The sequence below is a fragment of the Ursus americanus genome, chromosome 14, assembly GCF_024610735.1.
Source record: "Ursus americanus isolate L20-20 chromosome 14, mUrsAme1.1.p, whole genome shotgun sequence".
NCBI lineage: Eukaryota > Metazoa > Chordata > Mammalia > Carnivora > Ursidae > Ursus > Ursus americanus.
In genome coordinates, this window is record NC_142140.1 from 1711814 (window position 1) to 1728883 (window position 17070).

General features: G+C 47.0%; 1 protein-coding gene across 1 annotated transcript in view; it reads left to right on the plus strand.

Moving 5' to 3' along the window:
* The window catches only part of PODXL2 (podocalyxin like 2), a 34844-nt gene that overhangs the window by 1165 nt on the left and 16609 nt on the right, over positions 1 to 17070 (plus strand). The window contains exon 2 of the mRNA XM_045812475.2: positions 4602 to 4880. Within this exon, the coding sequence (XP_045668431.2) occupies positions 4602 to 4880 (279 nt within the window). The remainder of the gene's footprint in view (positions 1 to 4601; positions 4881 to 17070) is intronic.

Sequence of the window (17070 nt, forward strand, 5' to 3'; positions counted from 1 at the left end):
TACATATTAAGGGGGATTGCTAATCGGTGTTGGTGGAGAGACACACTGGAATGTTTGTGTGTGTGGTGTACCTGTTCACTTATCAGATGGCCTTGAGTGACTCCACTTCTGATGGACACACAGGAGTATAACGTGTGTGCGTGTGTATGTGGGAGTTGACCTGGGACACTGGTTACTTAGTCGCCTCCCATGAAGTTAACCCCCAAAGACACAGGCACAGGTGTGCATCAGTGTGAGTGAAGGAGAGGCCTTTGAAGGGTCTCTGCCCGAGGGGGGAGAGCAGTCTGCTTGGCAGTGAAATGGGCCATTGCATGGGCCCATAGTGACAGAATCCCGGGGAAAATGACTGGGAGGGGAAAGGGGCCTCTTGCTCCTGAGCATGTCCCGGGAAGGGTCAGTTCAGCGAGGGTATTTTTCACCACCATCAGTCCAGGAATGGGTAAGGACCTAAGTGGTGTGCACAGAAATATGTCCATTGGCATTTGTTTCATGCACTCACACACCTATGCCTGTGTTTGCATAGCTTGAATCCTCTCTGGAAGAGGTGAGATTCAACAAATAAATTAAATATTGATTAGTCTGCTATTTCTTTGTGCAACAGCCACACCAGAACTAGCAAGCAAAGTGTGTCAGGACCCATGCCCAGCTGTGGCTAGCCATGGATGACGGTCGGCAGCTTTACTTCTACTTTCCCTCCCACCTCCTCCCTCCTGTACACACTTCATGATGTATGTTATTACCTCCCTCTTGGTGACACGTATGTGTCTGGTAGTATGTCTCTGTCTTATACACCTTTCTGTAAAAACCCTTCAAGAACCCTTGGGCATTGCTTCTCAGACACATCCAAGGTCCAGACACGCACACGAGTGTAAGAGTGTGTGTGTGATAGGGAGACCGTGCTAGACAATTTCTGTTGTAGCTGACACTTAGGGTATGGGGGCTGTGTGGCAGATGCTGCTGGGCTGCTCTCGTATTGGTGTCTGGCAAGGGCTTAGGGAGAGCTGTACTTCAAAACTGCTGATGAGGGGAAGGGTGGGGGTGTAGCTGATGGTGGGAATCAGAAAAGGATGTTGGGATCAGGAGCAGATTGCAGGGGAGATAAAACATGCGGATTACTAAGGCCTTGTTTTTTTCACCCCCTGAGATATAAGCCTGCTTCCTTTGCCCTTTTTCTGAGTTTGGGTCAGATTTTCAATTTTTGAGGCTGGTCCCCAAATCCTTTTTATGTGCTTTCTTTTTCTCTGTTGGGAGTGATGAAGTATCAGAAAATTATAGGTGCTAGAGAAGAAAAAGAAAATGAGGGGCGCCTGGGTGGCACAGTTGGTTAAGCATCCACCTCTTGGTTTCGGCTCAGCTCGTGATTCTGGGTCGTGACATTGAGCCCCGTGTTGGGCTCTGTGCTCAGCATGGAGTCTGCTCGAGATTCTCTCTCCCTCTCCTGCTGCCCCCCCCCAGTTCCCTGAGTGTGTGCACATGCACGCGTTCTCTCTCTTTCAAAATAAATAAACCTTTAAAAAGAAAAAAGAAAATCAGTCACAAAGAGTGTAATTCTGAAATTTTAAATCAGATGCAGTCTCAATTAAGGCGGATTAATTATCAAGTGCAAAGGCAATTATATACAGAACGCTTAGGGTTCAGCTACTATTTTGGTGGGCAAGTTTGAAAATAAGCACCTTCTCACAATTACCTAAATAATTACCCATTGCCAAGGCTTTTGAAAATATCAAGGTCTATATAAAGAAAAAATAATCATCACAGGGGAAAAGAGCTTCAAGAAAATGGAACTGTTTACTGGAGAAGGAATGAAAACCTGATCCTTTTTTCACACACAGCTTTTCGGCAAGATTATCAAAATCTCTGTTCATTCATATCAGATGGTTGGGAATGGAAGAGAAGGAGGGAGGGAGGAGGAGGTGAAAGGAGACTGTGGCTTCTCTGCCTGACAGGTGGGGGAGAGAGGTTCAGAGAATAGAGAAACTCCTCTCATTGTGGAAATGGTAAGGAGTAGTCCCAGCTCATTCAACAGACTGCAGTCCTCGGCACAGAGAGCTTCACTGACTCAACAGTATTTGATTTCCAGAGGTGGGAAATCAACAGGACTGCTGGTCAGACTTTCCTTGAGAGGGCCGATGCAGTTTCCTCAAGATTCACACTGCTGTGGGGAGCTGGCTCAAGGCCTAGAAGGGAGTGACTTCTGTCCCACCATGCCCCAGTTCAGCTCTGAGAGAAGCAACTCTCAGGTTTTGAAGAGGCAATGCAAGTTTGAGCCTCCAGAGGCTAAAATCCCAAGAATTCCTAAAAAAAACCAGTTTGCACTTTTCTAAAGAGGCTGACATACTGTCTTCCCCAGCAGACCTGCTAGAGGCTGATATATGTAGATAGAGATTTTCACCCAACGGCCCTGTCAAAGATTGGCTGCTTAGGTGACCTGGAGATCTGTAAAACGTTTATTTAATTATTACAAACATTTCTCATCAATTGACTTTATTTCTTCATAGACTGTGTGAGTTTTTTCCAGGTAAGTTTATCTCACTTGGCTCTCCCAATCTTCGGGGTACCACTTCTACAAAACAGGGCTGTTGTATCTGCTGGGATCACATTTAAAATTTAGATGACACTTTTCAAACAGTGGTCATTTTCGAGGCAATAAACCAGCTAATTACAGCGCTTCTGTTAACTAGCTATTTGACCTTACAGTCCCGAGCCCTCCCATATTTCACCTGTGAAACAAGAGGGTTATTTATTCATTTATTCAAACACCTGTTGAGTTCCTGTCACCTTTCAGAGACTGTTGAAGCACTGGACCGACCAAGTTGACTCAGACACAAGACACACTGAGTGAGGGAAGGAAGCCGTAAATGGCCTGTTACAGTTTGAGAGAAAAGTGCTGTATTTGGTTCAGAAGGCTGTGATACTAGGAGTGGTGCCCAGCCTAGACTGGGAGTGGCCAGGGAGTGCTTTTTAGAAGCAGGAGCAGAAGCTGGGCAGGTGGGCGCAGGTGGCCCTAGGCATTACCTATTTCTGGTTAAAGGCTTTTTGAGGCTTGGATGCTGTCCCATGTTTCCACCCATCAGTCCTGATTTTGTTTTGTTTTTTGAAGTCACATAGAATAACTCTAGTCTTTATTATTCACAGCAGCCTTTTATTTTAATATACTCGAAGATACTGACCATTTTCTCGCTTGAATGTTCTTTTTTCTGGCCAAGAACATCCCAGTTCTCTGTTCTTTAGTTTTCTGGAAGTCTGCTCATTGTAGCGCTGTTCGCATAGAGCTTACCTCATTTGAGGCCCCTGCCTCCCTGAGGGCTGTGGAATTTTTGCTTTACAGATGAGGAAACTAGGGCCCCTGGTGGAAAAGTAGCTTACCCAGAGTGGCTCACCCAGGGAAGCCAGAACGCAAGCCAGCTTCCCTGGCCCAAGCTCTCTTTACTAGAACATCCTCCCATATTTGATTTCAAGACCTATTTATCCTCATCCACACACCTTTTAGCTGCGTTAAGCCTCTTTCACTTGGAAGGCTTTCCTTACGATCAGGTGTTGTATTCGTGTATTCATAGCGTGCAGTGTCCACCACACTCTGGGTGCCAAGCGTAGGGCTTACTATGACTTCATAAGGTGGTTGTAAAGATTCGCATTCAGATAACGCTTGCAGAGCATTTAGCACACAGCACCAATAATGCTAGCTCTCATTTTTTATTATAAACATCGCGAAAATTTTCCATGAACTATTCAGGCCAGGGCATGGTGCACAATGGGAGGAGAGCAGGATGGCACTCTTTACTGCATCATTGAATGTCAGTCTTGGGAAAGAAAGCTTGGAGGTCACTTCAGCCACCTTTCTAATTTTTTGGATGTGGAGATAGATCCAGAGGTTTTAAGCAGCTTTGCAGAACACATAGAACCAGTTAGTAATATCTGTGTGATTAAGCTGGTAAGTAAACTGGCCAATAGGGCTGTCTTCCTCTTCTTGGTGAATGGAAGTGAGAGAGATGGAAAAAACATGCCCTTTAGTTTATTGGGTTTTGTTCATTTGTTTTATAAATTAGGAGAGAGGGATCCAAGATGCTAAACAAATATGTCATTACCAACGCTGGATGAGTCTGACTTGCAATCTCACATCGTCTTTAAGGACCGTTCTGGAGATCCTCCTGCTGAGATACAAATCTCGTTCTTAATGCAGTTTTGGAAAACATTCAGCTTAGGACAGAAGCCTGGGGAACAGTGCACGCAAGGTCCTTCAGAGCAGGGACTCGTTCTCCACTGCATTTGTACCCCGAGCACCCACCTCAGTTGTAACGAAGACGGGCGTTGGTGGCCGTTTCTGAGTGAACAGATGCCCAGCAGGTGCTGAGTCAGATGAACCTCACTCTCTCCTGCCCACCACCCTTGTCCCCCCTTTGCACCTGCCACAGGGAGGGCTAACCAGTTTGGCCTTTGTGGAGTGAGAACAGCATCTCAGAATCCCCCAGTAGCCCCTGGGTGTCAGGAGTGTCTCCCCCCAAGCACCCCTGGGTTTTTTGCTGTTGGAGACGCGTCTTCACCCCGTGCCAAGTGCGGCCTTGCCGGCCTCTCCTAACCATCTGGCTTTCGTGTCTGCGCAGGAGCGTCCCTGGGCACGTGTGCAGCTGGGTCCGATGAGCCTGGCCCAGAGGGCCTCACCTCCACCTCCTTGCTGGATCTCCTGCCGCCCACGGGCCTTGAGCCGCTGGACTCCGAGGAGCCCAGTGAGGCCGTGGGACTGGGAGCTGGCCTGGGAGCCCCGGGCTCGGGTTTTCCCAGTGAAGAGAGCGAAGAGTCGCGCATTCTGCAGCCACCACAGTACTTCTGGGAAGAGGAGGAGGAGCTGAATGACTCCAGTCTGGACCTGGGACCCACTGCAGGTAGCTCTTCTCACCTAAGAGTAGGTGCTCATTGCAGCTGGGAGTGCAGCTGGCTAGGCAAAATGCCAGAGGATCATTTCCTTGCTCAAATCACATCTCTTGCTTCTCCCTGCCAGCTTTTACCGTGTGCTGCCCGCCTGTATACCAGAGCCGAGTCTCTGGGACCCCCAGTGTCTTACTGGTCCTGGACGCTCTTTTCTCTTTATCGTTTGCTGCTGTTTAGGGAGCCCATGTTCGGTGCTCATATAACTTCACATAACGTGACAGCCTGGGAGCGAAACTTCGTCCCCACGTAAACATGCAAAAACTGCTACTCAGAGTGGTTAAAATCATGCCTAAGTTCATACAGCCGCTCGTGTGCTCAGCCATGATCCAAGCTGAGGCTTCCCAAGGTCTAGGGGTTCATTTGTTTTCCCTGCTGTGCTATATTGTCCCTGTTGAAGGTTCCTGGGCCCCTCCTGAGGTCTCTCTGATCCCCCATTCAAGGCACCGCCCTTCTCTCGGTCACGCCCCTGAGCTGGTTCGTGGGTGTCCAGAGTATGGCTGATGGACCTGTGGGGGCCAGCCACCTGAGGCCTGGGCCACGCTGGAATGCATGCAGTTACGGGCTGGATGCAGAAGTGGCCCCGGCCGTGCCCATGCTAGACTGCTACATTGTGTCTGTGCTCGCCCGTGCACACGGGGTGGGCTGTTACAGAACGCAGTTTGAATTTTTTCTCTTTAGCGTACATAATATTTTGGGTTTATGTCCTCTAATTATGAAAGTAATATCTGGAAATTGTAGAAAATACGAAAAACGCAAAGAAGGAAACAAAAGTCACCCATAATCTCACAACTAAAAGATCATTACTATTAATAGTTTGGGATACATCCTCGCAGTCACTTTTATGTGCCAGATTGGAATCATACTGTTTTCACTTAAAATATTTAATAAATGTATTTCCACATCATTAAATATTCTTTTTAAACCTGATTTTTAATGACTACGTAGTATTTCGTCACGTGGCTCATATGTATAAAACCAGCTCCCTACTGTTGTTGACTATATAGCTTGCTTCCAGTTTTAATGCTGCTAAAAGTATCATTATATATTTTTGCACTTCTCTGATTGCTTCCTCGTGATTAATTTCTAGAATAAAATTGCTAGGTGTAAAGACGTATTATTCGGCATCCCACCTGGAAAAAGAGGACATGACCATGCTGAGATAACCCAGGGAGGGTGTATTTATAGACCTAGGAACTTAGAAAGGTATGAGCAGGGGATAGGCCAACCACAGAGGAATCCAGCGCCCGTGGCAGCAGAGCACTGAGTGGCCCTACACCCAAAGGGACAGACAGAGGGATGGATGAAAGGAACCAGGAGGGACAGAGAGTGGTGGAAAGCAAGTGATCCTGGCAAGAGCAATGACCCAGCAGGGGAGAAACCAGAGGAGGAAATACCTGACCCCGTCTCCTCCCATCTTCTGCCAGGAACCCTGTCATTGTCTCTTCCCCTGCCTCTTCTGAGGAGTCCGGCTGGGAAGCAGGGACATGGCCTGTTGCAGTAACTCTCGGGGTCCATCTCCCGGGGCAGAGGACAGGGTGGAGAAGGGTAGAGAGAGGATCTGGAGGAGATGGAGCTTGTCTGGCACAAAGGATAGGAATCTTTCCACAGGCTTTTGTTAAATATTTTCAGTCAGCCTCTAGAAAGGCCTTTACAGTTTGCATACCCACCAGAGGTAGAATGAATGCCAGGTTGTTGGACCCTTCCCACCACTGCATTTTGTCATTTAGAAATCTTGGTCAACTTGATAGGTAAATTGTAATAGCCTTTGATTGCTAGTGAATGTTCACACGTGTGTGTGTGTGTGTGTGTGTGTGTGTGTGTAGACATATTCTGACCACTTACAGTCCTTTCCGACTTGAGGCATGGTATAATGAAGAGCGGGCTCTGGCATCGGGCAGGTTCCCAAGTTTCAGCACTGACACTTAACGGCGATGTGATTTTTGGCAAGGAGCAACCGAGCCTCAGTTTTCCCATCTAGGAAATAGTATCATAGGGTTGTGAGGTTTAAATGCAATAATTCATATTATGCACTCAGCACAGTGCTTGGTGCATCGTAATACTCTGTATTACCTATTATTACTTTTCCATTTTTTTCTATTGAGGCTTTAATTTTTTACCACTGTACCAATCCTTATATAAAAAGGATACATTCTCTGATGTATATAGAAAACATTTTTCCAGTTTATCAGTTACTTTTCTTATTATAATAATTTTTGACATAACATTAATTTTTTTACAAACTTGGACAGTCTTTCTTTTGAAATGTTTGGATTGTTTTTATGTGTTTTTCTTTGCTTTATGTTTAGAAAATCCCTTCCCTTCCTGAGATATATGCATCTGTATATCCTTTATTTTCACCTTAAATTTTTATTCTAGCAGTAATTTACTGTGGTATGTGGTATAAGATAGGGATTTAGTTCATTTCCCCCATAAAGCTAGCCTGTTACCGCAGCAGCAGAGGCTAATAAATTTATTCCCTCACCATGGAAAAGAAGCACTAGACACTTAGATGTACTTGGGTCTTTCTCGGGGCTTTTCTTCTTGTGTAGACTCTTGAGATCCTAGTCTGAGACAAGCAGTCATTCCGAGGGCCTCGGCCGAGAAAGCCACAGCGCTGAGCCTAGGACCTTCCTCAGGATCACAGTGGGTTGGTTCTTTAATGAACTCAAATTTTCTCTGCCTCTCCCTTTCCTTCCCCTCTTTTCCTCTCTCTTCCTCTCTCTTCTTCCTCTCTCTCCTAATAGTGAAAACAGCTGCCATTCATTGACTCTGTGTTCTGTCACAGGCACTTCGCATCCATTCTTCTCCTTGTGCCGGCCCTACAGCGTGGTCTGTCTCCTCATCTCCACTATACACCCTGAAAAACTGTGAGATGGGGACTCAGGTGTCCTGCACGAAGAATGGGCAAGAGTGCTGGAGGAGGTAGAGGAAGGAGGGCTGCTTTTGCCAGGCTCCCTCATCGCTCACCTTCCCACTGGGCCCTTGCCTTTCCTCGGGTCAGTCTCTTCTCCGTACAGCCCCAAAGCAATTTGTGAAAACACAGTACCCACAGGATAAACGCAAAACATCTTAGTACTGCGGAAAATGCTCTTGATGTTCTGGCCCAGCCTTCCCCTTGGCCTCATCTCCTTCCCTTCTCCTGTGTACAACGTTTCATTAGCCTATTATCTCCCGCTTGGCAGATGTGGGACTGGTGCACAGGGAAGCTAAGTGCTTTAACAAGGTCACACTTGGTATGTGACAGAGCTGGATCGAGAATCAGCATCTTTTCAGGCCTGTTCCCTGAGCCTCTGGTGCCCTTCCTCTTGTTCTGTCTGCCTGGAGCACTCTTCTCCATCCCAGCTGCCTGGCAGACTTGTCATCACCCTGCAACATGTAGCTCAGAAGACACAGCTACTAAGAACCAGGAATCAAACCCAAGTTCTCAGACTCCATAGCCTTGGCTCTTCTGTTAGGTTGCCTCTTAGCTCAGTGATTTTACTAGAGACTAACAGGAATGTCTTATATTTTACATAGCAAATACCACCATTTTTTCCAGAATTTTCTCTTTGATTAGCTCATTTGGACTTCATAACCACTCTGTAGGGTCCACAGGCAGGAGTTGTCACTGCTTCACAGATGCTGAAACCCAGGCCCAGAGAGGGTAAGAGCTTTGCCCAAGGCTGCACAGCTTGTGTACGGCAGAGCTGAGTCTGGAATCAGTGGCTCCTGAGTGCCTGGGCCTCGCAGCCTGCTGTGGGAGCACAGAGATGGTATGTGTTAGAGAGGAAACCAGTGCGTTTCGTTGTCACGAGTACTTTGGTATACATCTCATTGCTAGTTTGTGGGGCCTAGAAGAGTCGGAGCTGGAGCCTTCTTTCTCCTCCTACAGCAATGATCCTGAGGTCCCACAGCAAAAACAGCCACTTGTCTTTCTGCTTGGCTGCTGGCGAGCGGTGTGACCTTGAGTGGGTTCTTTGTCTAATCTTCGCTTCAGTCTCTCCTTTGCGAGGAATGATAGATTGAAGCCTTCTCCAGCTTTAAAATACTATGGTTTTCTGACATTTCAGGTGAAAAGAGTGGTCTCAGCAAAGTGGGGAGAAAGAACTGGAATGTAGATTGCCCCTCCACCAGATAACATCAAGCCAACTTAAGACCTGATCAAGTAATTCAGGCAAGATTGTTAATGATTAAGAACAGTTTCCCGGGTTACCCACTCATCCCAAGGCTCTCTCCTGTCACCCTCCACCCTCTCATTCTTCAATATCCTTAATAAAATTCTCTGCATGCAATTTTAATTTTCCTAGTGAACAAGCTAATTAGTGTTCTACAAGAAAAGCAATAACTCTTTGGGGTTGGCACGTTCTAGAAACTCAACTCAAACAGGTTCACAGGCCTGTGTGAAAAAGGGGGTGTTGATTGGCTCGGTAACTGCAGAACCCAGGCAGGTGGGATTCAGATGTTGAGATGGGACATCAGCACCTGCCTCGCTCCATCATGCCTCTCCTTCCCTGGCTGGCTTTGTTCTCAGGCATGTTGTCCCTGTCTGGTGGCTCAGAGAGCCCCCAGTCACTCCAGTGTCATCTCCTCTCACTCAGCCCCAGCAGAGAGAGAACTCTACCTCCCAGCACTTCTGGAAAAGTCTCAGGATGGAGGCTCGTTTGTCTGCCTTGGGTCATGAGCCCACCTACGACCCAATCCTGAAGCCAGAGGGACTGGGTTCTCTGGTCCAGACTGGCTCTCGAGCACCGTTGGAAGCCAGGGGGTAGCGCCCCACACTCCTGGACCAAGAGGAGGGGAGTACATGCCAAGCGATGGTTGGGCATAAAGGAGCATTCATGAGTGCTTATATTATTATATAAATTGTTTTCACAGCATTTTTTTAACCTCACAGCAACCAATGGAATCCGTAAAAGCAGGCATCGCTAGGATCACTGTTTTATAGGCTCAGAGAGGTTTAAACGTGGCACTAAATTACACAGGTGACGAGTGGCAGAGCGAAATCTCAGATTTGAGATTTCTACTATAAGATCTGCTACCCCTCCATGTGACATCATTCATTAGACCACTTGAATTACTATTGCCTGTGATGAATTTTGTAGAAAGCAGATCATCAAAGCCAGTCTGCTGGGACCTGGAAATGGTTCCTATACATGGATATTGTACCTGCTGTTGAATGATTGGCCCTTCGAGGTCGCTGCACACACATCGGCCTGTTTGCTAAGAAGAGGGCCAGCGGACAGAAGCACCGGCACCTAGATGCCAACAAGAAAAAGATGCCTGTACTTTTGTTTTACACTCGTAATAAGTATCATTATGTGAAAATTCAAAAGTGCAGAAAAGAAGAAAGTAAAAATCACTCCTAATCCCATCAGCCAGAATTGGTGAATGTTAACATTTTGGCATATATCTTCCTGGAAATTTTTCCCATATGGGAAATACATAAAATATGCTTTTATAAAAAATGGAATTACAGTGCACAGGTCCTGCTGTTTCACTTACCAGCATCTTTCCAAGCCAGCTTAACAGAGCTGTCTGCCCTCAGTTTTAAGGTGGGAGTAGTCTCCCAAGCCTGGCCAGGCTACGGCCCCTTCAGTCAGTGCCCTGCTGCCTGAGTGCTGGATGGCCTCCAGTCTCTTGTTCTGTGAGCTGTGCCATGATGGGAATCCTTGAAACTGAATCATTACAAACATCCTCATTGTTTTCTTAGGGTGCATTTCTAGGAGTGAAACGACAGGTTCAGAATGTTCGTTTTTAAAGCTTTTCATTCATATTAACCCCCCACCCCCGATGTGGCCTGATCTCCATTCCTGTCAGTAGCAGATTTCCTGCACTCCTCTAATACTCGGTATTACCTTTAAATATATATGTATATCGTCACGTTGGCAGCCCCAAAACTGTATCATCTTGTTTAATTTACATTTCTTTGATGACTACTGAGGTCGACCATTAAAAAGTCATTTTTAATTATGCTGAAAGCTTCTCCCCTTGCACCTCTGTTGTATACAAGTCTGTTGTGAATTTCATGAGTATTTTTGTATTAACACTCGGTTGAATAACTGGCTTGAGTGTTGCACCCAGGGGGCAATTTTCAGTGATTTGACATTAAGCGAAAGGGACATTCAAAGTGATCTTTCAAGGCCACTGGCTTGGTGCCTGTCTTAATTTCATGTCTTAAACTGGGGAGTCAGTTCATTAATATTTCAGCAGATGCCAAGGGTCATCCATGAAATTATGGCTACCCTGGAGGGCAGAAACGAAGTCCAGCGTGACCTTGATAGGCTGGCGAAAGAGACTTATAAAACCGATGAAACATAGGAGAGAAAAAATGCAACACCATCTATTTAGGGAACAAAAGCCAGGCCCCAGAGTGAGATTAAAAGAAAAAGAAGAGGCTTGGAGAATCCAAGCTGTCCAGAGGTGTGGAGCTTCCATCAGAGCGGCCTCCTGCTGCCTGTGAGCCGCCAGATCATGTCCAGCGGGGAGACTGCAGCGTGAGTGCTGTGTTAAATTCAGACCGCGCTGCCGGAGTCGAGAAGCCTTACTTTCCAGCTCCTATCAGCTGGCTTCTAACGTGTGAATCTTGTTCGCTTTTCAGCAATCCACTCAGCAAATAGTTATTGTGCACCTACTCCGCCGATTTTGTAACCACTCTTAAAACGTGACAAATGTAGTTTCCACAAGGGATGAAGAATGACGGGGAGGGGGTGGAGAATGCGGGGATAATCCCAGTTGTTGAGCCCCAGGCAAAGGAGGCTAAATTGGAGCAACTGAGAAAATACGTAGGTTTTTATCCCGAGGGAGAATCTCCCCAGAAGTTCCTCACTTAAGCAGATAAAACAGAAATGGGCTTAAGTTGTAAAGGAACCACGGCAGTTGGGTTTAAGGAATTTGGGGAGAGAAAAAAGCCGCCACATAGAAATGCCTCTCGAAGGAGGCATATTCTTGAAGTGGGTGGCAGCCTATCTGACCTAGACTTAACCATCTCCTGCTCCAGATGACCTCCCAGGTCCCTTCTTGAGCTAGGACCCCTGGGTCCTTGGAGTCCCATTACAGGAGCCCCGGCCTGCAGATTCACCTGCAGTGAGCTGGGGCGTGTGGCCTGTGAGCAGCAGCTCGACTTTCTGAAGAGAGGGCCTCAGGGCGAGGAGCGTGCCTTCCGGGTGAGGTGATTTGAATGCATTATGTCATTTCACCTGGGCCTCAAGGTCCCAGACGACAGGTGGTAGGCGGACCTAGAGGCCGGTCAGCCAGCATTCTAGCCCCTGGCTGCAGAACCTTGAAGCTGCGCCTTGAGTCCTTACCTGTCAGCTAGTCTGGTGATTGAAGCCCAGCTTCCAAGAGCCGGGCCACGGCCCACAGTGCAGATGGACGGGAAGTCGTGCATTCTGGGTGCCGGCTGCCGGTCGGCTCCTCCGGGCGTCTGAAGCCAAGTCTGGGCGTGGGCCGGACTAAGCAGGCACATCTGGAAAGACTGGCTTTAACCACGCCCAAGCCTGAGCTTTACAACTTTACAGCGGTCGTAAGTGTAGTTTCACGATTTAGAGCAAGTGTCCTCCCCTCTGTGAGCTTTTCTTGTCCTGTCTGTGAAAGGAAGGTTGTGTCCTTTGGAGGCCTGGTTTCCCTCAGGCTCTGGGGCAGATGTAGTTTCCAATGAAAGCCACCAGGGGCTACTGCAACGTCACAGAACTGGCGCCCTGTGTTCAGGGAGGGAAACTGCAGAAGGACTCAGGGTATAAAGGTTAGCCCAGGTCCCAGGCCGGCTGCTGTCTCACCGACAGCGAGATTGAGCTCCCTGTGTCCTGAGTGTCCTTGCAGCGTAGCCACTCTCTGACCTTTCATGCTTTGAGGCCAAGCTGGAGCCCCCTCTGGAGGGTCTGAGCTGTGGGGGACCTTTCACCTGTCTTCTGTGTCCCAGCTGTCACTACCCTCCTGGCTGCAGGGGACAGGCTTTGACCAGCTTTCCTGCTGTCTTGAACGTGTCTCCGGGACATCTCTGCTTGTTCACACTTGTGTCCAGGTATGGGATGTGTGGGGAGTGTTCTGCTGGTACGCCTTCAACCCAGACAGGTTTCGGGGTTTGTGGGACCCTTCCGTCCTGACCCCAGATGCTGAAGTAGATGGGATAGGAAGCAAAGCCTAGGGCACTAAGCAGGACAGGCTCTCCCCATGTGGAGTCACAGCTGTCGGTGACTGCAGTGGACAGGGCTCAGGACATAGCACTGTCATTGCACTTGGGAGAACCAGGGGCTGGGACAGCCACCTGCCTTGGTGGGCCCAGTGTGCCTTGCCCACTGTGGTGCCATCCTCTCCTGCATCCCTCTCCTTTTACACCCCCCTGCTTTTCTTCTCTTCCTCCATTGCCAATTCACTCCCTTATCCCTCCTCCAAAATGATTGCTCCAGCTTCTTCTCCTAGGCCAGTGTCACAAGTCTCTGGAAGCCCGGTCTTCTTTCCTTAGACACCTGAGTGGGAAAAGCACGTTCTTCCCCATCCACCAAGACTTTTCACCTCTCAGAGCAACCATGTTCCTTCCTCTTGCAGCCTTTGGAAGCTCCTAGTTGAGGATGCCTGCCCTGTCCCCTGCATGTTTCACTTCTCTTCTGGTGGCCCTCACATGTTCACTAGCCAGTACTTAAAGTGATGCGTGCGCTCTCTCTCTCTTTGTAAATCCTTATTTAAAAAATAATTTCAAATTTACAGAAGATTTGCAAGAACAATCCCCACACACCCTTCACTCAGATTCCCCCAGTGTTAACATTTTACCAAATCTGTGCATATACTTACCGACATACAATTTTTTTTCTAAACCATTGGATAGTAGCTTGCAGACACAGTGTCCTTTCACTTATGCTGCATACTTCAGTGTATATTTCTTAAGAACAGAGACATTCTCTTACAGAATCACGGCACGATGACCATCAGGAAACTGACATGGATACAATACTGTTATATGATGACAAACTATTCAGACTTGCCACTCCCCACCCCCCAGTGTCCACTGTAGTGAAAGAAAACAAAATTATTTTTTACAGTTCACTCTCCAGTCCAAGATCTTGTACTGTGTTTGTTGTCATGCTTTGTCACTTTTATTCTGGAAAATCCTTCAGTCTTTCTTTGTCTTTCGTGACCTTAACATTTTTGAAGGAGATAAGCTAGTTCTTTTGTAGACTACCCCTCAATTGTGTCTAGTGTTTCCCCATGATTAGTTTCAGGTTCTGTTTTTGGCAGGAATATCACAGAAGTGCTGTTGTATCTTTCTCAGTTCATCAGACCATGGTTCTGCTCTTGAACTGAATGTGGTTTCTTCACTTGTCAGTCTACATTCATGTTTGGATCCAGTCCCACTACCCGTTCTTCTGGCATCCCCGTTTTCATCCCACCTGGGTCTGTCCCCCAGCTGCTTGCGTTCCACTTCCCACCACACCCCTGGTTCATAGTTTGTGTCCCCACTGGGTCTCGCATTAAATTCTTGTTTCTGTGTAAGAGACCTTTCTGATACTCACATCATATGTAGGCTTGTCGGGAAGGCATGGATCCTTTCCTGCCCTGCCCTCTTCTCTGGGTTCGCTTTGACTTGTTTATCCCGGGGGTGCTTATCCTGCACCTCAGCCTGTGGAGCCGACTTCCAAAATGGTGCCATTGTTCCCGTTGTGAATTTACAATATAAAAATATAATGATAAGAAGGAGGAGGAGGTAGAGGAATACTTAAAATCTATCAGGCATTTGCTGTGTGGTGTGGGCTGTGTCCAGGTTTCATCTCAGTGCATCCTGACCACAGTCCTGGGTGCTAGGTACTGTCGTTATTTTACAGATAAGGAAAAGGAGACACGTGGAACTCAAGTGCATGTCCAAGGCCACACTGCTGATCAGCAGTGGAACTGATATCACACAGTAAGAGAAGAAGGAATAACTTTGGATGCTGAGAGGTGGTTAAAAACAAACAAACAAACAAACAAACAAACAAACAAAAACTAGGAGAAAGTCCTGCTGAGTCTGAGCCTCAGAGTGTGGCGTTTAGTGATTCATCAAGTCTCCGGAGATGAGGGGGCTGGACAGGGCGAAGGCTTGGTGGGAGATATAAATTTGGGAGTCTTTAGCAGAGAGGCAATAGATAAAGTCTTTGGAATCTATGAACTCACTGAGAAAGGAGTGCAGAAATGATGAGTCAGGGGCTGGCTGTCCGGGAGTGATCACATGTAGGGAGCCTAAAGGAGAAGTTCGTGCCATTGGAGGCTCTTTTCTCTCCCTAAAGGGACAGGTCCTGGGTTCAGGAAGCAGAAAGTGGCAGTCAGGCGTTCACCAAACACACCTTGCTCTCTTTTCTGCACTGGGCCAGGCAGGCGCTGTGTTAGGTGCTAGGAACATAGGGATGAAGAAGGTCACCTTGCTCCGCAATCAGAGTTTGTGGTCTCGTAAATCCTATATTATTCTTATTTAGGACATTGGAGGAGTTGTTTTTAATGCCATTGGTGTGTGAGATAACATTTGTCAGAACCATCTCCAAAGCACAGAGTACAGTGCTAGAAAGAACCTTCAAACTCATATATACCAGCACCCATTTGTACTATGAAAAACGGAAGCCCAGAGAAACCCCGGGACTGACCATCGCTTAGACAAGTAAGTTGGTGGCTAAGTCTTTGAAGGGTGCAGATCACGTCACGCACAGCATGACCCCTGTTATTGTCCAGCTTAGCTGAGGGAGTTCTGTTGGGAGGCAGGCTGTCTCTGGAGGGATAAGCTCAACTTTCGGGAAGTCAGCATCACATTGAGTAGAGGGATTGCTTAGTCAGCTCGCCCTCTTGGGAACCCCCTACCTCAGTGGGATTCTGCTGGAGTGCACCACCATCCCCCACATTCCTGGCACATTCTAAGGCTTTACTGAACCTATTTGCTAGTTCCGGTTTCCCATCCACTTTGCCTCTAGACTTGACCATTTCTGCTATGGGCATGGCTTCCCCCGCAGTCAGCCAGAGTGCCCCCTTCTTCCTGTTAGTCAGCCAGTGCACACAGGGTATCAAGTACGTTGGGGTCATCTACTCAACCTGTTCTCTCATCATTCCCAACGTCATCACCTGTGTTTATCTCTCCTGGAACATTGCAGCAAGCCCCCAACTCTTTTCTCTGCTTTCACTCAGCCCCTCTCTCATCAAATTCTTGCACATTGCTGTCAGGACAATCTTCTAACCATAAAATCTCCTGATTGTAAGGGATTGTATATGTTCATTCCCCAGCATCCGTGTGACATACTGTTACATCATCTTCCTGTCAAGTGGCCACGCAACCCATTTCAATTATGGTTTTATGCATTGCATTTCAATTTTAAACAGATCTATTAAAAAGTGCTTACTTCTATTGAAGTAAAATATTTTTATTCTTTTATATACTCGTTTTATGAGTGTAATTTCCTCGAGTCTCTTTGGAGGTGTTAATAAGAAGTGTTTCTAAGTTCTCTTTGTTTACTGGGTTAACTCTTCTCTCAGAGGTGGGTTGCTTTGCTTTCTCTCCTTCATGCTACTTCGTGAGCCTGGCTTTCCCCTGCCCTGTGAATCTTGACCATTCTTTCATATTTATAAAGGTGATACTAGATGGCTCAGTATTAGAGGCAAGTGCACAGGATTCTGTGGTCTCTGTTCCACAAGCATACCTCTCCCCTGAACACCATGACTGTCTGCTTTCCGTGGGGAATAGATAAGCTTCTCTACAGAGGGTGTGCAGAGAATGAGGAGTGGAAGATGTTAAGTTACCAGTTACTTCTACCCAAAAAGAGTATGCTTTACAAAAATGGATTGGGTAGAATATTTTAATTATTCATTTAAATATTATAGTGGGCTTTCAATGATCACTAAGATCATTCAGCTTCTAAAAATTGTACTTTTCCTTATAGGGAGTCAATTTTTCTTTTTGTAATAATTCTTAGCCATGTGGATCTATGTTCTAATTTGAATGCTTGTTCTCTAGGCCCATGGCACAGCTTCCCTCCAGAGATTTATTTTCATGACTTCCTCTCATGTTTCTTGATTCCATGTCTTCTTTGGATTTCTTGGAGAACTTCCTTAAGTACTTCTCTCAGAATCCGTAGATTGAAAAACCTTTAAGTCTTTGCATATATGAAAATGTCTGTATTTGGGGCGCCTGGGTGGTGCAGTCGTTAAGCGTCTGCC